We start from the raw sequence: 22,914 nt of genomic DNA, 5'->3' as shown, positions 1-22,914 counted from the left end.
AGTATGTAAAATAAATAAATCAGATATTTTTTTTACACAACAAAAAAGGTTTCAACCCGTTAACTTCACTTTAGTCAACAGGTGGAAGAATTAAAGAAATATGGATGTTCGAACATCGGCAAAATCGTGAATGTTACACAGTGTGTAAAGTAGTACAATACATACTAGTGTGTTTGTGTGAGTGTAAGTGTGTGAGAGGATGGGTGAGTGGGTGTTATATTGGAATGAGGGTGGACATGTGTGTAAATATTATTGCGCAAGTGTCAAAAATATAATATAAGTGGCTAAAAGCGATTTAAGTGGTAAAGTGGCCACTTAATCCAGCCAATGAGAGGTCGTAAGCCCTGTAAACGCCTAGACTTCCATATTCCTCTCTCTAAAATGTTATCTATCCATGTTGTTATTTGTTAATAAATAAGAAAGAAGTTTAAAAAAACTAAATAAAGCAGCACATGTTCTTTGGCGGACTTATTGCTAAAAGCAATATCTTCCAGGCAAACAAAAAACACACCGGGTGAAAGGAGAGTTGTGCTAAATTTTTTTTTTTACATATACACAGTGGTTCAGGGCCAGATCGCGAAATTTCGGAGCAACATTTCTCATGGTAAACTTTTTAAAAAATTGTAATTTTTTTTTTTCAAAACTTCGTTTTGCTATGAAAAAAAATTGTTATTATAATTTCAGAATTGAGAAAATCCTTCATTTCTCGGACTACATTCCTTCATCAAACCACTACCCCTCCCCTATCCAACCCCTTCCCTAATCCTCGTCCAGTGCGAATCGTTTTGTTAATCAAACAGGTTTTTAATATGTATGTATTTTTTTAATGCGATTTTACAATAAAAATATTGGGATATTTTTATCATACAAGATGTTCCTCTATTCGCGGTATGGCTCTGAAAAACGCATAATTCATTTCAAATATCGGCTACATTTAATGGGCGAATAAAGCTTGCATATATAAACTATAATATTAAAACTATTTATGTCATACACATTATTTTAGTTGTTAGTTGGGAAGAAGACAGAAAGAAGGATCCATGAATGAGAAGAAAAAAAGAATACATAAAATTAATGGAAGTAGGGGTTCTTTGAATATGTAATGTTTTGATCCAATTTTTACATGCAGAGGAATAAAAAAACCGCATAACTATGATCCGCCCGGGTCTTAGTTCTTACTCTTGATTTTATAATATTATTCACATTTATAAAAAATGCAGAATCTTTTTTTAGGAAAACATAAAAAATATTTTCATATTGACACGAAACATTGCCAACAAAAAACATAAAGAAGTCACTTTTAATATATACATATTTTATATTAAGGCTGTAATCTGGTAAAACGCACGCAAAATGAGGAAATCATACGATTTTGCCATTTAATCGTTTCAACGAGTTGTTTTTTTAATGGGCCATTTTTTTTTTTTTTTAAAACATAAATTAGATAAAAATAATAATTTTAAAAGGTATTTCTATTTTAAAAAATACTTAAAAGTTTTATATTACTAAAATATAATTACTTTATAATTACGCCATTTTAAATTTAGACTAAACTTAGGTATCGGGGTTCTCATATAAAGACTATGTGTTAATTTAAATTTGTAGTAATAATTTAAAGATAATAAATCAAACATGAAAGTGGCCAAAGCAAAATCTTTTTTTTTTGTTTTTGAAAAGATATAAAAGCATTTTAAATCACTTACATACTTGAGACATTTTCAAAAATATATTTATTGAAATAAGCAAAATCGTATGATTTCCTCATTTTACATGCGTTTTACCAGACTACACCCTTGACCTCGTACAGGTTAGTCAAACGCGCTAGCAACATTACCGTAAGTTGGACATGAATATTGTATTTTAAAATATAATTAAATTAGTTGATTAAAATGTTATTAGAAAGGAAAAGTAACACTCTGTATACAAGTTTTACATCTGTGTGAGTACTGTGATGGGCTCAACTTAGGCTGAGTTACCTATAGCCTATAGCACATTCAACAGTCTGGCACTTTGCACAGAAACGGAATTGCTCAAGAATGATGTGCTATGTCGAGGAGTGAAAAAATTCTTCTCCGGGGAAGAGCAAAATTATGGACCAGGATCAGAAATTGTCAATGAAATTCTCAGCAAGATATTTTGCTGTGCAAGATTGTAAAGAATCAATGTAATAAAGAAGTTGGAAAGATTTAATGTTTATGCCCTGATTAAAATAAAGCCACTTGAATTATTAGCAAAAGGGTGATAACATTTTGGTTTTGCAAACGCTCCAGACGATCAACGAGTTTTAAATATTGTTTTATTATTTTTATCGAGAATAAAAAAAAAACCTTTTTTTTTTCATTATCATCGGGCATTTCAGAATTTTTTTTCCAGCTTTGCGTTATCACAAATGGGAAAAAAAGCATATGAATCATTTGCATTAAAATAAATAAGTATACAAGTAAAAGTATTCGCCCAAACCAATATTGAATCAACTGCTCCACAAGTGTATGGCTTTTGTTAGGTTTTTGTTCTTTCATTGTGCGTTTTGTAATATAAATAATATAGATTTACACAAATTAATTATAAACATAAATACGTAGTGTTTAAAACTGTCTGAACATTTTGTTAATTATCTCTGTTTATTAAGTTAGTCTTCTTTGTTTATTCTCAAATGTAAAAATATTTTTTTAAAGTATATTGTTAAGTGTCCTCGGCACGGGTAACCCCAGTGAGGTCACATTATTCACATTTTTATTTTTAATTATAGTTTGTAAGAGAAAAAATATTAATAAATAAAAAAAATACGAAATGCCTTAGGTGTTTTTTTTTACCTGATCCATTGTTGAGGGGCTTTATGTCCCCGCTGGAGGAGTGGTGAGAGGACAGGCTGGCCGTGGAACCAGGCGTGGGGCACGCGGCCGCAGCCGGCGGGGACGGGGGCGCCGCCCCTCGTCCGCCGCCGCCCCCGCCCTCCGCTCCCTTGGGCTCCACGCCCCCCGGCCCGGCCACCTTCTGCTGCGCGAGTCGCTCCTGCTTACGGAACTTGGCGCGCCGGTTCTGGAACCAGACCTGGAAAGATAACAAAACTGTTAATTCTTTCTGATATACATCTGGAATAGTAACCATGCTTAGAATCTTGAAGAAGGCCTGGAAAGATAACCTGATAACACTTTCTGATAAAGATCTGGAATGGTTTACTTGCTTAGAAACTTGATGCATACCTGGGGTAGAATTCTGAATCTTATCTACTCCCTAGAGAGTGGTTAATTTAAGGATTTTTATTTTTTGCATGCGTTTACACTTTGCTTCATATTTGGCCTCACTGATGATTAAACATCAAATAAATATGAACACATGAAATCAAATATGATAATTTTCATTTAGAACATTATTGCGACCTTAACCCTACAATGCCCAATGTAGACGTCTGCTACATACCGATAATCAATGTATAAAAGTGATTTCAAACATGTTTATTACTCGGTGACTGCTATATTGTCTGTTGCCTTTATAATTTATTTAAAAAATCGCCACCAGGGTAAAATTGTTCGATAAAATTTGAAACAAAAAGTCAATTCCACGCATTTTCTCAAAGTATAATTCAGTCAGAGTTAAAGTAGTGATTTCATTGTATTTTTTTAAAGATTTGAAGTTATAATTGTTTCCGCAACTTTCATTATCACATAAAAAGATGTTCATAAGTAAAGTTTTTTCTTGTTTTCCTTACATTCTTGTATTTTTAACCTTTTAATGCCAGATGCAGCGTATTCTCCAAATAAACTAAAATATGAAATTAAAACAGAAAAAAAAAAATTTTTTTTATTATTTTTCGCAGTATTTGCATAAAATAACAAACATCACAATTTTGTTAACACATTACAACAGAGATGAAGAACATTTTAGAGAAGGTAATAGAGAAGTCTAGATATCTACAGGGCTTATGACCTGTCATTGGCTGGTTTAAAAGGCCACTTTACACACTGTGTAACATTCACCATTCTGTTCATATTTAAACATCTACATTCCTTCAATTCATTCATTTGTTGATGTTTGTGAAGTTAATTTTTTTTCAATAAGAATTATAAAAACTGGGCATTGAAGGGTTAAGCACTACCCAAAACACTTAATTAGATTTAATTGACCGAAACGTATTAGTTTTTTTCCGTTTTTTAAACGTTTATCATTTGAAGTTTAATAAGCAGTGTGCCCATATATAAAGCAAAGTATATTTGCATGCAAAACATAAAAAATCCATACATTTTTTTCATGTCTATCCCCGCGATAAGATCCATTACTGCACCCCTGGAAAGCAGTCTTCGACAGGCGCGCGCCGTGGCGCAGTTGGTTAGATGGCCAACTGTAAAACTGGCGTCAAGGGTTCGATTCCCGCCAGTTGCAATAAAAAAATCCAAGACAGATTTTTTCTCAATTGGTCTGGGTGTTGTGGTGTATTTTTCATTACCTTCTTCCATATCCCCTCTATCCCACCTGCTGACAAGCCTCTAAATAGAGGCTTAGCGAGTTATTCCTTTTTTAAATAATAATTTTAAATGCTTAACCCGTTTACAAAAAACGTTCATATAGAAAATTAAATTTTACTTTGTAGACTATTGGAAAATAACTGAAAACGTAAACCAGTGTTGAATCTTAAAACGCCTTTTTTAAATCTTAAATCGAAAGTTAAAACGCTTTCCAAACTCGATTAATTTTAAAAAGATAACCCAACTTTTTAACTCCTTCTTATTTCTTATTTAGTTCTATAAATCCATATTTAATGCAGTTAAAATTTATCTTCAATTTATCAACAAAGTAAAATTAAGTTTTTTGTATGAAAAGCAGAATATGTTTACAATTTCTTTTCCAAACATTTTCAATTACCGGTTGCCGACGAAGATATTTTTAATTTTCATACAAATATACTCACTTTCGTACATAAATATCGATTTAAGTTTATATCGTCTCAGTATGTACCGATGAAGATAGCCGTAGTGAAGGTATTTGAATAGGCAAACGGTTGCAGAACTGAACAAAGTTGGTTAGAAGGTTGAAGGAATCCAAAAATAGAGACGGTATAAACGAAGATTTGCTCACCGATTCGAACTTAAACAAGGATAAAATATATTTACATCCTAAAATGTAAATATTAATACTAGCAATCACCCGAAAAGTACATTATATAATTATTATAATAATGAAAAATATAAAAGGTGGTATAATAAATTATTAATATGTAAAAACTAAATATATTGGTATAAATTATGAAATGTATGTGTGAATATAAATGTAAACATGTGGGTATGTATGTAAATGTATGTTCATGAATGCACTGTACTTACAATGCATTACATAGAAAATTCGGGGCAAGCGCCCCGAATTTTCTAGCGATTTGGGGCAAGTTCACAGGTTTGGGTCGTTCCTGATTGAGTGACTATAAACTGTATCTCTGTCCCCAATAAATGTGCATACAAGGTAACTATAATAAATAAATAAATTATGCTGTTTACGTAAAAAATATATATTATTTATTTAATCGGCTTTAACTTTGTAGAATAACATGATTCTTCTTCAGCCTTTTATCCTCCACTGCTGGATATAAGCCTCTTCCATATCCTTCAATTTCTTTCGATCGGTCGCTGGTTGCAGCCAATTTTTACCCCCCACAGCGGCTATTTCGTTGGACCATCTTTTTTGAGGTCTTCTGACGCGTCTCTTATTCTCCCAAGGTATCCATCTTAAAATTTTAGGGGTTTATCTTTTGGGGTCTTGTCTCGCAACATGTCCTGCCTATCACTACCTCAGTCTTGCTACGCGATCCATAATATCCGCTATTCTAGTTTGTTCCTGATTTCCTCATTTCTCACTCTATCTCTTAGGCTTATACCGAACATGGATCTTTCCATGGATCGCTGTGAGCATTTGAGCTTTTCTACATTTCTTTTTGTAAGTGTCATGGTCTCAAATGCGTATGTAGTCACTGATAGTACACATGATAAAATATTATAAATTAAACACTTTGTTTTAAAACCACTTAAATTTATTTCATAGGACTACTAGTTGATGTATATGAAATCAAACTTCTTAGTCTATAACAAGTGAAGGCCAAATAATGAATAGCTGAGAAAATTAACATATTTATCAGAAAATTACATATTTATAGAAAATTAACTCTTTAATATATTTATCAATGATTTTGTTGACATATTTAATGGGGTCGAAGTTTTGTTGTTTGCTGATGACATGAAAATTTTCAAAGTTATTCATACTGTTGATGATTGTATTACTATCCAAAATAACTTAAATAAACCATTTTCGTGGTGCTTAACAAATAAACTTCAACTCAATGTAAAGAAATGCCAAATCATGAGATTTCACAGAACTCGGTGTCCAATAATGTTTAATTACTCTATTGGCGATTCTGAACTTGTCCAAAATATTTCTATCACCAAATATTTAATTTTTTAAGTATTTTTATAACTAGTAATATTATTTGCAAACGATGTATCTTTTTTTTGGACTCCTTAATTTGTAAATAACTGTTTGGTAATAATTTGTTTTAAATACTTTATTTTACTTATTTCCCTTACATGTATGTATTTTATTATATGCAACTCATATGTAAAAGGCAAGTGCCGTTTATTTCAACAAAATAAAAAAATCTAGAAATATACAAAGAAATTGGATTATTGTCACATCTCAAAATATTTTGTTCAGAAGATGAAGGGGACTCTGCGTTTTTTTCTCACGGAAACATCAAACATTCATAAGTATAAAAGATACTTCAGAGTGGCTAATGTATTTCTGAGTCCGTTACAGAGTGACTTTCAGATTGCTGTTTACTTTGGCTAATCCATTTTCCGGAACACGTTTTTTGTACAAGAAACTGTTATCCACGCTAGTATCTAGTACTGATTTATGTTGATCTTGTTATTCACAAGCATTCGTATTCGGATTTGATGTCATTGAATAAAAAATACGAAAATTCGCGTGCGTCGTAAAAACGGGGTTTTAACTTTGCGTACTTTTATGTGAATTATTAAAACACAAACATAAATTTCGATACCGGATACAATCGGTGGTGTTAGAAAGATGTGCGGCGCCGAACGGTTTGATAAAAAGATATTTGAATAAAGATTTTCAATCGTTAACCTCGAAATTTATAATAGTATAATTATATAAAGATGACATCAATTTTTTTTTTAAATATATATTTTTATTTAAATTTGTTGCCACAGAGATAGAAAACATTTTTAAGAAGGGAATATGGGAGTCTAGGCATTTACTGGGCTTATGACCTGTCATTGGCTGGTTTAAGTGGCCATTTTACACACTTTGTAACATTCACCACTCTGCCTATGTTTGAAAATCCACATTTCCTCAACTCTTCCATCTGTTGACTTTTGTGAAGTAATGCCTCAAAAATGTTTTCCCTCTCTGTTGTAACAAATTTTAATATAAACAACTCCCTATGGAGAAAATTCAGCCAGTCTGCAAGCATTTGGACGTATTCAAAACATTGTTGAATTAACTACCTGGTAAAAGAAGCAGTATACAAAATTGGAATAGTAGGTGAATTGGTTCAGCTGGATAAATTTCACATACATGATAAAGGTATCAGCTCTTTTACTTCACGAAAGCCAACACATGGAAGAGTTGAGGAAATGTGGATGTTCTCAAACATAGGCAGAATTGTGAATGTTACACAGTGTGTAAAGTGGCCACTTAAATCAGCCAATGACAGGTCATCAGCCCTGTAAATGCCAAGACTCCCATATTTCTATATATTTTTATATTTTCGACACTTGTGCAATGATATTTACACACATGTCCACCCTCATTTCATCATAACACCCCCTCACCCACCCTCTCACACACTTACACTCACACAAACACTCTAACATGTATGTATTGTACGAGTATTTAATGCATTTCTGTGGATATCTGTTATTGGTTTTATTCACTGTATATTTTATTTGTTTTATTTTGTTTACATGTATTACTGTTGATATCCATAATAAATTAAATTTAAAAAATAAAATTTACTTCTCAAAAATCTTTTTCCTCTCTGTTGAAACAAATTTAACTATGAACAACTCGCTAGGGAAATTCACCCAGCCTGCAAGTATTTGGACATACTCAAAATATTGTTTATGTATTTTCAAGTTATTTTTAAGAGCTGTTTTTCAGTGAACAATATAGAAAATTTGTTTGAATCTCTTCAGAAAAACACGGATTGTCTGTTTCGTCGTCCTTTTTTTTAGGTAGTAAAATGTTCTTGCCTTAATTAAAAAAAAAACTTATAGAATAATAACCTTATTGCGAATAGAAAAAATACTAACAGGCCTATCATATTGTAGATGAACATAATTTTTCATTATTTTTTAGATTACAGTTCACAGTTTTTTTTATTTAATAGAAGTTGAATAATCACATGAGTTAAAAAGAAGTATTCAAAACAAAATAAAAAGCTGGACAACTGAGCAGCCAAATAATAAAGCTGAGGTTTTATAAAATGCAACAAACTAACAAATAATCCATTTATTCAAATGTCAAATATGATTCAAATCGCACTTTTTTACAATTCGTGGAATTAACTTTAAAAAAAACAAATGTAGTTAGTCGTATTTGTGATCACTATTCGAGCAATCAAATCAATTGAAAAAATAAAATAGAATCACGGATAAAAATAGAATCAGTTTTTCGCGTATAAAAACCGGCGTCCAATGCATTTGATGCAATTACGTGTAGTCGAGTGTAACGCACGCTGATTGTGTACCAAAACGCTGGGGTTCGTAACCCGGACAGGCTAATTGTGACCCATCCGAAATCCGAGTGGATGTTTGGAAATTTTCAGAGCAAACAGGTTTTCCGTTCGGACAAATGCACAACTCTCTACAGATCGTAACGTAATGTCATTACTGCATCTGCGCAGGGTTGATAAAGCTTTAAAATATAACGTTTTGTGATTTTGTAATTTGTCAATTAAATAAAATTATTAACCTCAATATGTGTCTCATGAATAGGTGTATATTTATAAAACATAGGAGAAAAAAACATGGAACAAAAAAAAGTTTGATAAATATAAGAATGAATTATTAACAGGTATATGTCGAGATCCGCGAACTATGTAAGGCTGAGACATGTTGTATGAGTGTATTTCAACAGGATAGCTAACATATATAAATCATATTATGTAAATGGTATAAACTATCAAATATCTAAATTTAGGGGTCTAGAATTTCAACTGTCCATGCGCTCAGTAGCTGCAAGACTTGTTGTTATTTAACTTCTATTTTTATAAATTTGTTTTTTATTTCGTTTTTTAAAATATCACTTAAACCCTAAACATCATTGTCAATTATTTTTTTATGTAAATAGGGGCTAGATTTTTTACTGTCCGTGCGCTCTGCAGCTGCAAGACGTGCTGTAATCTAGCTCTTATATATCATAATTGGAGACGAGGAACTAGAATCCCAACCATCCATGCGCTCTGTAGCTGCAAGACGTGCTGGGACATTCATTTACTGTACCGCTGTACCTATTATATTATAACCTTATTATTGTATATGGCTGTAGATTTCAATAAATAAAAAATGAAAATAAAAAAATATTAAAAAATATGGTTGTAACGTACGCGTTACCACGATGAAAGTTTCGCCGGTTCGTCACCCGCGTCTGCCGCAGTCAAGCTTCCCGGCGTAAGTGGGAAGCCGCCCTCCCAGACAGAGCCAAAGACAAAGTCGGAAGGTAGGAGCACAGCTGCGCCGACCGCAAGTCAACCTCAATAGCCCTGAAAAGGACTTTCCACCCGGTCCAAGTGGTGCAGAGAGGCGAAGGCAGTCAGCAGGCAGAGCGGAGCGAAGAGCGAAGTGCAGGAAGGCGAACAGGACGGAGAACGGAATAAAACACGTGTGAACTGTTCAGAGTTAGGAACTCAACTGATTTAATATCTCCAATTGACCGCCTTATAAAGCGGTGCGCGTCGGGCTCCGTGAGTCGGCCATCCCACCCGCGCCGGCTGCCTCGGAGTGGTGGGGGTAATCTTTCCCCGCCACTCGCTACATGCCGCCGGCCGCAGGTGGCGTAAATACGGGCGCTCAATGCCCGTACGGGCCATTTCGTCGGCAGCCGCGACGCGCGCAACATGACATTTACATAATATATTTTTGTACATTTTATTCATTTTAACCTAGCTATTTTTCCCCGGTAATACTGAGGCCAGGCTCGAAAGTGACCATTTTATCTTTATTGAGAGCCCAGCCATCAGTTCTATACATTTACCGGGGATCCTTTCTAATTAATGTATTATTTTAATTTATTCGATTTTACGCGTCCGGAACACTCCCCCCGTGCAGCTAGTCTGTACTATTTTCCTGCTGGGCGCGTTGTTCCTCTTCCTCCCGGGTGGCCACCCTTCCGGTGGCTGTGCGTGATCAGCAGCCGGGTGTATGGGCAGGTCCCGTCCATGATAGGCGGCGCGCTGCAGTCCTCTGCGAAGCTCTGTGCCGCTTGGATGCGCGTTCCCATCCGGATGACTCCCTCTTCGTCTAAGAAGGGTGCCGCTGCATGGAGGCGGCTGTGCGGCGGGATAGGCGCCTTTCGTCTCAGGAGCTCCAGCTCTTCTCCGAAAGCCGTCTCCTGGGACCGCTTCAGCAGCATGATTTCTGCGGCCCGTGTTTCTGAGGCGTGAAGTTCAAAGGTCCCCCCTGGGGACGGCAGGGACTCGTGGCGGCGGCATCGTGCGATGAATCGCAGCACCCATGCCGTCGCCCTGACGAGTCGGGTCCACGACGAGAAGCGCTGCACCTGGGGTAGGGCCTCCGTCCGTCTGATGTGGCCCACGAAGTGGCGGGGTTGTTTCCGCTCCAGCGTCTTCTCGTCCGGTTGTTGTAGTAACTTCTTCTCTTTCGGCCAGTCGGCTTCCCCTTTTCTCAGGAAGCCGGGGCCTCCGAACCATAGTCCCGACCTCGCAAGGTCGGGTGGGCCCTTGTCGCGGGTCCCTATGTCGGCTGGGTTGTCCTTGGTGGGGACCCATTTCCAGTCCCGTACGTCTGTGAGCTCGTCAATCTCGCCCAGCCTGTTTGCGACGAACGTGCTGTACCGCAGTGGGTCGGTTCGCAGCCAACACAGGACCGTGCTCGAGTCCGTCCAGAACACGGTTTGGGTGATGAGAGCTCGACTCTCTTTTTTTATGGTGGCGGCCATCCTTGCCGCTAGTAGCGCTGCCTGGAGTTCTAGTCTAGGCACTGACAGAGGCTTTAGGGGGGCCACCTTGCACTTCGCCATTGCGAAACTTGTGGTATCGGCCCCCACAAAGTATGCCACTGTGCAGCATGCCTGCTCTGACGCGTCGCAGAACACGTGCAGTGTCACGGGTTCTTTCTGCCCTTGCAGCGAGCATCTCGGTATTGTACAGCCGTTCGCTGCCAGCAGGTCGCGCCATTCCAACCACTTTTCGGCGTGGTCCGGTTGCAGCGGTTGGTCCCAACCTGTGTTTGTCCTCCAGATGGCTTGCAGCAATATCTTCGCCCGTATCGTGAGGCACGCAATGAAGCCTACTGGGTCGAAGATACTCATGGCGGCGCTCAACATGCCGCGCTTGGTGGGTCGCTCCGGGATGGCTGCACTTTCGGCTCCGTGCCGAAATATAAATAGGTCGCTCTTGGGATCCCATACGATCCCGAGGACCCGCTCCGTCATTACTTCTTCCCCTATGGTGACTGCTGTATTGGCCCGGTCGTCGGCCTTTACTTCTTCCAGGACATCTGGTTTGTTTGAAGCCCACCCGGTGAGCCGGAACCCGCCATTGCCGAGTACGAGGGTAACATCTCGTACCAGGCTTGCAGCTGTTTCTTCGCTGTCTGTGGCGTCTAGGTAGTCATCCATGTACATATTGTGCTCGATCGCCTCTGCTGCGGCGGGAAATTCTTTCGCGTGTGCTCGTGCGACTGTGTTTCGCACGAATTGCGCGCTGCTGGGTGAGCACTTCGCTCCAAACATCATGGACGCGAAGACAAACGTGTCGGGCTCCTGCCCGTCCTGCGTCCGCCATAGGAACCGCTGCGATTGCTGGTCGGCTTCCCGGATTCTTATCCGCAGGAACATCTCCCGTATGTCGGCCGCGATGGCTACTCGTCCCTCTCTGAAGCGGATCACGTTTCCGAGGAGGGATGAAAGCAGGTCAGGTCCCGTCAGTAGATGGTCGTTCAACGCCGTCCTCTGGAACTGGGCGGCGGCGTCGAACACGACCCTTATCTTGCCAGGCTTGTTGGGGTTTGTCACCGCGAAGTGGGGCAGGTACCATTTGCGCGAATGGTGGGCGTCTACCTCCTCGCGGCTTAGTTTGACGGCGTATCCCTTTTCAATGTAGTCCGCCATCTTGGCGCGATATGCGATCGCCAGTATCGGATCCTTCCGTAGTTTATTTTCCAGGGAGTGCAGCCGCTTCATGGCTGCTTGCCGGTTGCAGGGCAAAGAATCTCCGTCTTTCGCCCACAGTAAACCGGTCTCCCATCGTCCGGATGGTAGTTGTGTGGTTGAGCTGCTCATGAGCTCCGCCGCTCGCACATCTGCGGCGCGGCAACGTTCCAGGGTGGTTACACCTAGCGAGTCAACGGCGAAGCTCTTCTTTACCAGTTCCGCTAAGTCCCTTTCACCCTGGCCGTCTGGGGGTAATTCAAAGGCGGGGTGCACAGCCCCGCCGTAGGTGACGGCTCCTAGGGCCGTCTCGATGGTTAGCCGCCCGTCCTCTTGTAGGACTGGCGGGCCTGTAGATACCATTAGGGTGGCGTAATCAAGACCGATTAACATCTTCGGCTTGATGCCTGGCCCGTGTGTCTTGGTGCTCTTTCGGTTGCGGTGCGGCAGATCCATGACCCGCACCGTCTGTGCCTGGACACCAAATTCTTTGTTTCCTTTAACGAGGATTACGGATACACGCTGTGATTGTAGCGTGTCCGTGTTCCCACTGGCACCGATGAGTCTCAACTCCTCGCAGGCCCCGGTGGCGCCCACTGCACGGGCGACATCCTCCTCGAGGAGAGTTACCGATGAACCCTCGTCTAGTAGTGCGTGGATCTCCATTGACCCACGCGGGCCCTTCAAGGTTACTGGCACTACCTTGAAGGTCACTGGGACTTCCGTTCGCCTTGTCAATAAGACTTGCTCGTTCGGCGTACTGTCCCCTCTCTCGCGGTGTAGCGACCGATGATGCCGCCCGTGGCACTCGTCGCACTTCGCCGCTTCACAGGTGGTCGTTTTGTGTCCCGGTTCCAGGCATCCGTAGCACACGAACTTGGCACGCACAATTGTCCACCTCTCCTCTACCGTTTTCCGGAGAAACTTCCGGCATTGTCCGAATGCGTGTCCACTCATGTCGCAGAACAGGCATTTTTTGTCCTGAGTGAGAAACACGTGCCTTTCTTGGGTACGCCTTTTCTCCACTCGGGCGGGTTCCGTGCTGATCCCGATGCAACCCGCATTCGGTATTGCACCGGTCAGTCTCGCTAGCCACAGTGCCAGATCCCTGGGGGTAGCTTTTCTCACGGTATCCGCTCGTGACATAATCCACATCATCCTCTCGACTCGTGGCAGCTTCTGAGTCATCTCGGACAGAAGCTTCGGGGAGGAGAGGTGGCTTCCATCGAGGCCCTCTACGGTCGATACGACGTTTCTTATCGCGACCGCGTAGTCCGTCAGGGCCTCCAGGGATGCGTTGTCGGCCAGTTTAGAGAGTTTTCTTATCCGCTCCAGTACTCTGTCCACGACGATCTCCGGGTGTCCAAAGGCGGCCTCTAACATCTTCACAATGTCCGGCACATTTCGGGGATCTACCAGCAAAGACGACACTGTGGCCTTGGCCCGTCCTGTGAGGGCTCGTTGCAGACGGAGAATGTTCTCCGCGTTTGTAAGGGAGCACATCTGTGTCGATTGATCAAATTGCGCCTTAAATATTCGCCATTCTAGCGGGTCGCCGGAGAATTGCGGTAGATCCCTAGCGCCGGTTTGCCTCGCCATGAACGTGTGCCACTCCGGCGGCTGTCTGTATTTTGTCACAGGCTCGCCGGTGGCACCCGGCGGCATGTATTCCGTGGGTAGCCCCTCTTGTACCCACGCGCTCACCGGGTCACGAAACTCGTAGCCCCCCAGTGGTATAGTACGTGCCGCTACGGGCTCGCCTGGCCCGGCGGCGTAGCGTACGTCGGCGTCCTCCCTTCGGCTGTGTGCAGGTGGCGCCTCATTGTCCCGATGCCGCTCATTGTAGCGGCCTTGTAAATGTGCGTTTGTCGCTCCGGCGTAGGCCGGCTCAGCGGCGTAGCGTGTGTTGGCGGGCTCCTTCATCCTGGAGTCCGTCTCTGCGACCGGGTGCCTCCGTGGCACCCCGTCTCTCACCCGGCCGCTGTCGTAGTGGCTCGGCGGAAATGTGTACGCCGCTCCGGTGTCCTCCGGATCAGCGGCGTAGCGTGTGTTGGCGGCCTCCTTCGTCCTGGAGTCCGCCTCTGCGACCGGGTGCCTCCGTGGCACCCCGTCTCTCACCCGGCCGCTGTCGTAGTGGCTCGGCGGAAGTGTGTACGCCGCTCCGGTGTCCTCCGGATCAGCGGCGTAGCGTGCGGTGGCGGCCTCCCTTGCTCTGAAGGCTGCTTCCGTGTCGGCGACAGGGCGCTTCCATGCGGCCCCGTCTCTCACCCGGCCGCTGTCGTAGTGGCTCGGTGGATGGATGTACGCCGCTCCGGTGTCCTCCGGATCAGCGGCGTAGCGTGCGGTGGCGGCCTCCCTTGCTCTGAAGGCTGCTTCCGTGTCGGCGACAGGGCGCTTCCATGCGGCCCCGTCTCTCACCCGGCCGCTGTCGTAGTGGCTCGGTGGATGGATGTACGCCGCTCCGGTGTCCTCCGGATCAGCGGCGTAGCGTGTGGTGTGGCGTGCGGCGGCGGCCTCCCTTGTGCTGAAGGCTGCTTCCGCGTCGGTGACAGGGCGCTTCCAAGCGGCCCCGTCTCTCGCCCGGCTGCTGTCGTAGTGGCTCGGCTGCTGGATGTACGCCGCTCCGGTATCCTCCGGATCAGCGGCGTAGCGTGCGGCGTGGCGTGCGGCGGCAGCCTCCCTCGTACTGAGGGCTGCGTCGGTCCTAGACGCGTCTGACGTCAGCGGCAGCGGCTTGTGAGCCGGTTCCGACGTCCCGTGCGATGTGAGGTCCCTCTCGATGGTGGGCGTGAGGGGGGTTGCCATGTCTCGTCTGGCGTCCTCTCTCGCGTTGGCGGCCTTCAGCGCGGCGATGATCTCGTTGAGGCTGCTCACCTGCCTCTCGTGATGCGCCTCGCGTTCCTCCATCTGTCGGCGAAATGTCGCCGATGAGATGGACCGCTCCGAGGGTGCGGATCCCTCGTCCGAGTCCTTTTGTTCCTCCAGAAGTCCTTGATGAGGCTCCTCCTGGCAGTCGTGTGAAGGCCCTGGCTGGGGCTCCTCCTGATGTGCTCGTACAGACCCCGGTTGGGGCTCCTGAAGCTCCTCTTCGTGCTCCGTGCCGGCGTCTCGACGCGTTCCCGAACGCGTCGACACAGGCGATCTGTTGACCGGCATGCTGTAGGTGTGTTGTAGACTGGAGACCACTGGCGACGATCCTTAGCTCCGAAGGACCAAATGTAACGTACGCGTTACCACGATGAAAGTTTCGCCGGTTCGTCACCCGCGTCTGCCGCAGTCAAGCTTCCCGGCGTAAGTGGGAAGCCGCCCTCCCAGACAGAGCCAAAGACAAAGTCGGAAGGTAGGAGCACAGCTGCGCCGACCGCAAGTCAACCTCAATAGCCCTGAAAAGGACTTTCCACCCGGTCCAAGTGGTGCAGAGAGGCGAAGGCAGTCAGCAGGCAGAGCGGAGCGAAGAGCGAAGTGCAGGAAGGCGAACAGGACGGAGAACGGAATAAAACACGTGTGAACTGTTCAGAGTTAGGAACTCAACTGATTTAATATCTCCAATTGACCGCCTTATAAAGCGGTGCGCGTCGGGCTCCGTGAGTCGGCCATCCCACCCGCGCCGGCTGCCTCGGAGTGGTGGGGGTAATCTTTCCCCGCCACTCGCTACATGCCGCCGGCCGCAGGTGGCGTAAATACGGGCGCTCAATGCCCGTACGGGCCATTTCGTCGGCAGCCGCGACGCGCGCAACATGACATTTACATAATATATTTTTGTACATTTTATTCATTTTAACCTAGCTATTTTTCCCCGGTAATACTGAGGCCAGGCTCGAAAGTGACCATTTTATCTTTATTGAGAGCCCAGCCATCAGTTCTATACATTTACCGGGGATCCTTTCTAATTAATGTATTATTTTAATTTATTCGATTTTACGCGTCCGGAACAATGGTATAAAATGTAACGTTTTTCAATTTACATTTTATACAGATTATAGAATCTTCAATGTCAAGAACTTTAATACACTAAGGAAATGAAATACGAATAGAAATGGTAGATTCGGTGATTGGTCAAGTTTGTTTTATCGGGTTTTGAATCCCGATTGTTTCCCTCCTGTTAAAATACACTCATACAACAATTAATATTAACTTCGCGGTTAACGAATCTTTATTCTACAGTATTTCAATGCAACACTTGAACAAAAGTTTAGTAAATAATATCACAATGACATTAAGCAGATATTTCCATTATGATTAAAATGTCAGCACTGGTCACTGGCCGATTCCTTTTAAAACGAATAATGCCAAAAACGGCCACTTCGAACGCCACGTGTCCTTTGTGACACATAATATGACAACGGTATCATATCAAAGAAAAATAGTGTTCGGAAAATGTTCGAAATATTAGTTTGCTAATAGATAATCTTCAAATAATATTTGTAATCTGCAAGCTTGTTTAAGTACTAAAAAACCGGATTGGGTTAAAGATGTACCATAAAATATAGTGTACTTTTTTGTATGGAGAAATAAGCTGAGGTAATCGAGTTTTATCGTTCATGAGAACAGGCTGAACGCTGGGCGCACTTTGTATTTTTTTTTGTAGAAAGATAAACGGTAGTCCTGATTTATAATAAATAACCATTTTTTTAATAAAATAAATAAAACAACTTTGTTTTTAACCACTAATTTTTATTTTCCACCGACCGGTTTCAAAGCAAACAAGCTTCTTCGTCAAGGTTTACGTAACTAATAGAAGCTTGTTTGCTTTGAAACTGGTCGGTAGAAAATAAAAATTAGTGGTTAAAAACAAAGTTCTTTTATTTATTTTATTAAATGAATAACCACAAAGTTAGTGCTTCAAATGTAAACTTAATATTAAACCATTATTTTATTTATTTTCTCATTAACATAGTTACTATAAAACATTATTATCGAAAGTCAAATATAATGGTAAGCTCTGCATAATCGCTTATTTGGATGATTCGGCCCTGGTACAGAGGTAAAAAAGAGTTCTACAGTTTCTAACTTAATTAGTATGATGTCATGAGACAATGGATCGATAGATTAAAATAATTTCATTTAACCTACACGGCGTCTTTTGTAACCCTTATAAAAAGTTTGTCAATTTACATCGTTGCAAAATGTATGTTCATCACTTGCAAGGAAGTAAAAAGGAAATAGCGTAGAGAAGTTCTTGGCCGCGAGCGGTTTTCAGAGATAAATCGAAAGATGAGTAACATCGATTTTCACAAATTATTTAATTCAACAGATTAGACAAAGTGACAGTTTAAATATAGAAAAGGTCAAATATAGTAACTTGAATACATGAAACTATAAAATTTGTGTCCATCAATTTAAGCTAATACTAAAAATAAATTATTTTAAGGCCAAGTTGTAGTAAAAAAGTTAATTCAATGTTTAAAAAATGTTCCATTTTTGTTCCAAAACGTAAAAACCTGTATTTTAACTTTTTTAAACCTTTTTATAATTGTTATTTTTATTGTTCTACCCATATGTCAGCCTTATCAGGATTTTATCATCACCATACTTCCATTTACCAAACAACCTTTTTTTATTGATACCGAAATGAGGATTAAAATCAAGCTCAAAGAATCGCTGTGAAAAAAAACTATGACAATTGTCAAACAAAGTTTTTATTTCAAATATTTTTGGAGAAACGCTAAATTAATTAAGAAAAATACCATTTAAATCCTACGCGAAGAATTAAATATGACGATGATGTATTAATTTTCTAAAAATTAAAAAGAATCTTCTAGAGAAATGATTGTAATTTTAAAAGAGTTTTCTCAGTTGAAACACGTGACGTTTAAAAAAATGCCCCCACGGCATACAAAAGATTTATTACCGTCCCACGGAAATACTTCAATTAATATGGTTAAAAATAGGAATTATGAAAGAAAAACATCGCGTTTATTACGCAAAAACGCGTGGGAAATAATAAAATAACGATAATCTGGAACTTATTTTTATCAACTTAGCTGAGAATGACGATTTGACATAAAAAATAATGTTTTGTTATTCTGGTAGAATTTTAGTCTTATAAATAGAAATACAATTTCAATTATTATTCTAATACGTATATGTTCATTATAAATATATATTCAAGGCATACATAACACAAAAAAAGCAATACCATTTAAATGTGATAAAATAGTCAAATAAAAATACCCAGTAATTCGATTAAAAAGAAGCTATTCTCTATGAACTTTATTTCAGTAACACCAATGATGTCGATATCCAAAGAGATACGGTTGAGTAAAGACATTGCTCTTCCTACTGGCATTACCATTGGCAGGCTGGTTCTGCAAGCAGGAAGACAAAACAGCTTAAGCTGCCTTAGTCTGAGGTAGTCATTAGGAACATAAAGAAAAATACCCTCCATTACACTTAAGTTGATCGTAATACCAAGGATCAATCAGAAAAAAAAAATAAGCAAATATATGCATTTCTTCTTATCTCCAACTACTATAGCCAAGCATTCACAGTGTGAAGTCTGACGGGCACAACCACGGACAATATCCGTACTCTCGTAAAGAAACCTCAGAAATTTGTTCTGAACCATCTCCAGCATAACAAAGATAACTATTTTATGCACAAATACGAGACAATTATGTCGTAGCTCAGTTGATGGAAATCCTACCTCAAATTTGACGGATTCGGGTTTCATTTCCAAAGCAACCATTTTACCTTTATTTAACTTATTTTTATATGCAGTTTATTTTGACGAAAACGGATAAAATCATTTATTTTACTTAAGATTTTTTTTCGAAGCAACTAGGCCTGATGACAGATTCATATTTGTCGTTAATTTTTAGGTACATAATTTATCTCCAAGCGGATGAAGAATGCCGTTCTGTGTGAAATATATATAAACCAATCCTGAACAAGAAAATGTGTGGAGGTAAGTTTGCCTCGTAGTGTAGTGATCGCGATCGCCTACCACCCTTGAGGTCCTAGGTTCGATTTCTGGAAGAGAGGGTGTGAAATATCGATTTAAAGGGTGGTTCAACATTAAAAAAAATATAATTTTAAGATACTCGATTACGGTCGGTAAAAAAATATGAAAAATTAAAAGACTTTATTTTAGGATGCATTGAGGAGACTTCCCTGTCCCAGTTTTAATTCGAAATATTGATAAAATAAACAATGATTTACATGACAAAATGATTTGGTATTGCACCGAAACCAATTATTTTATTTGTGCATTCGGAAAATGTAACAACGCGTATTAATGAATCATTAGATAAGTACTGATTGTAATTAAGCTTGCATATCACTGAATACGCCGAATTATAAATTATTAATGGTTGTTGGTTGTCCATTCGTTTAAAGTTTAAATTATGATATTTTGGAAGTACGTATCTCGGATACACAAAACTCGAAAAATTAAAACAACTTAAATTCTTTGGCGTAAAAACAATATATAGATACTGAGTTTACAAATTGTTATAAAAAATGTTAAAATAAACATAAAATTACTTTGTTTTACACCTCTAATTTTTTCCTACCGACCGGTTTCAAGGCTACATAAGCTTCTATATCAAGGTATAATTAAGTAAAGTAAAATATATAATTTGCTTCCTCTTGTAGGTGACTTCTGTTCACTCTTTAAGATATGTTTTTCTAAGAATTATTTTTATTTATGCCATTGAACTTGGCGGCCTCCATGGTAGTGGTCAAGGCTCTTGACTCAAGCGCGGTAGATTCCGGGTTCGATCCCGGTGAGAACACAAAAATAAATAAATGTGATTTTTATCAAGCCTGGGTGTTCTGTAATGTAATTCACCACTGTAATTGGGCCTCCTGGCCTGTTGTAGTGCAAAAAAAATAATTAAGGATTCAAAACCACTTCTCAGGTCATAAGCCTTGTGAATCTCTGATTTCCAGATTTTTTTATAATTTTTAGCTCCCGGTAAAGATATTTTTTTTAAAAAACCTTTGTTTCTATACTATACATCAATCGGGTTCTTAAATTTATTAACAATTTTTTTTTAAATAAACCGGTAAAAAAATTAGTATAAATAGATGCACCTAATATTTTTTGGCCAATTTAAAATATGTTGTTAAAATAGTTGTGCAAACAAATAACAATTGAAATAGAAATTAAACCATGGAAATGGGTTCGGAAATAACACTTTTGCGGGACTGCAATCCGACTTGTCCTGTCGAGTTCTAATTACTAATAAACTTATTTATAAACATTTTTATCGCAACATTTTAATGACTTTGTTCGTGAAAAACTGTTTTATGTATTTCTTGAATAAGATCCTGAATTTAAATACATCCGCTCACGAAAGCATTTAAAAGAACCATAAAATTAAAAACGTGCATGCTTCTTAATGTGAACGTTTTTACCTAGGTATTTTTAAATATGACCGAGTAAAACCATCCTCAGAAACTGGTAAATTTTGCTAACTTACTTGTGAAAATGATTTTTCTAAAGAACACTAAGAGAGCCGTATCTTTAAATAGTAGATTTAATCAACGTAAATTGGGTGTCATTGTCATAGTTCAACATATTACCACTGTTAACGGAAAGCGGACTGTATAGTGAAAAAACAATTTTGTACTAAGTCGGAGTATTTTAACTAAAGAAATGAGCACGGAAATGGACCTACCTTTGATGCGATGAGATGTTCTTCAATATTGGTGCACTAGATGATGAAAGTTAGCTTTGATTATGATATTTAACGATTTATGATACAAACTTTTATATGAACGCAAGACAATTTCAAGAATCCTTATTCAATATGATGTGATGTCCAAATTTTGTTTATTTTCTCAACTATGAAATTTTTTATTTCTAAAAAACCTTCTATCTTGATGTATATAAGATAGGCACTATTAGGATGGGTCAAGAAAAGAATGGAAAAGAAAAGTAATCTGCCAGGAATAGTATCGATAAATGCTGTTTTATACTAAACAACCAAAGAGTTTGAGAACGTTCATGAGAGGAAAGCTTATTTTTTGCCTTTCTTATGATGTACGGGGCTTTTATTTAATGCAAATGGTATGTTCTTTCTAATTACTCTAACTGTAGTGTGAGGATCTGGTTGGATAATCAGCTGTGGGCTGTGGCCTTGTTTATTATCTTTTCCGCATTTGCTTTAAGAGAAGAGAATACGGAAGTCTAGGCATTAACAGAACTTATAACCTGTTATTAAATAGGCACTTTACACATCCTGTAAAGTCCTCCATGCTGGCTATGTTTGAACATCTCTATTTTATTCATTCTCCCATCTGTGGATTTTGTGCAGTTAAAGAGCTGAAACCTTTATTTTGCGGTGACATTTATGTAACTGAATTATTTTATTAAGATACCTATTAAACAACGCCTGAAAATATTTCCAATTATTTTACTTCTTCCGGCAATTATTTATGTACACAATATTTTGAGTTTGTCGAACTTTTTGATGAAAATAACTAGATTTCACCCCCTAAGGTATTAAACAATAGTTAAATCAATTACTTCGTTCCGTAATATTAAGATAACGCTAATTAATTACTAGGCAGAATTGTGAATTTTACATATATGTAAAGTGGCCACTAAAACCAGCCAATGACTAGTTATTAGTCCTGTAAATTGCCTAGACTTCCATATTCCTTTTTCACAAAAATTCTTCTTGTCTGTTGCGATAAATTAAAAATTATTTGTTTATATTTTTCTCTTTTACTGCAACAATAATAACATGTTTTTTTTTATTATCCTTCTCTAAAAAAATATTTTATCCACAAAATTATTAAACGTAATTAAATTTTCAAATTCATTACATATTCCACAAAACCAAACTTTGCATAATATTTTATGGCAATTTGTTTCTTTAAATCCAACTGTGTCCATAAACTTCCTTCCGTTCTTCCTTCCTTGGAGCTTGTAATTTTTTTTTTTATTTTCTCTGTACAGGAGCATATAAATAAATACTCGGAATAAAGATACAATATAATAAAATAAAAAGCTGGCAATCAATTATTGTTTATAATGCATACTTTTTATAATTTTTTTATAATCTTTAAGAGAGTTATTACATTTCCAACGAAGCAGGGAAATTAGAAGTTGATATATCCTTAGTTATAATAAAAGTACTCCAAAAATGCTTTGAAGTATTTGATTGTGGGTATAATACCTTTATAAACTAACACCACATTCAGTCAACGGGACCTCGGCAATTTAAATGTGTAAAAACAATGAGTAACGAGAACATGTTTTAAAAGGCTATAAAAATTCAAAACGGAGGAAGGTAGAAGTAAAATGGATTGTGTCACTAGGCCAAATCAATTTTGAATAATCGCATTTTTTCGTTGAAATTTTTGTATGTTTTGTCATTTAAATTACTTTTAGAGAAACATTAAATACATATACAGTGTTTTAAAGCTTTTTTTTCTCTCTCTATATCCTATTATGTTTTCTGTATGTATTCACAAGACCATTCCGGATGGAGGGGGATTGTCCACAGAGCCATGTCTGAGTCGGGCGTTATCAACATCCTCAGACATGAGGAGTGGATTCAAGAG

General features: G+C 39.5%; 1 protein-coding gene across 1 annotated transcript in view; it reads right to left on the bottom strand.

Moving 5' to 3' along the window:
• LOC148281164 (uncharacterized) overlaps window positions 1-22,914 on the bottom strand; it is a gene marked incomplete at its 5' end in the record, with an annotated part of 111,302 nt that overhangs the window by 3,113 nt on the left and 85,275 nt on the right. Inside the window, one exon of the mRNA XM_088227159.1 lies at window positions 2,814-3,051. Coding sequence (XP_088083285.1) covers window positions 2,814-3,051 — 238 coding nt within the window. The remainder of the gene's footprint in view (window positions 1-2,813; window positions 3,052-22,914) is intronic.

This window comes from Micrasema longulum, unplaced genomic scaffold, assembly GCF_059751315.1.
Source record: "Micrasema longulum isolate JH-2025_06_02 unplaced genomic scaffold, ASM5975131v1 h1tg000489l, whole genome shotgun sequence".
NCBI lineage: Eukaryota > Metazoa > Arthropoda > Insecta > Trichoptera > Brachycentridae > Micrasema > Micrasema longulum.
Note: the sequence above shows the minus strand (reverse complement) of the source record. Positions and strands in the feature narration are given on the sequence as shown.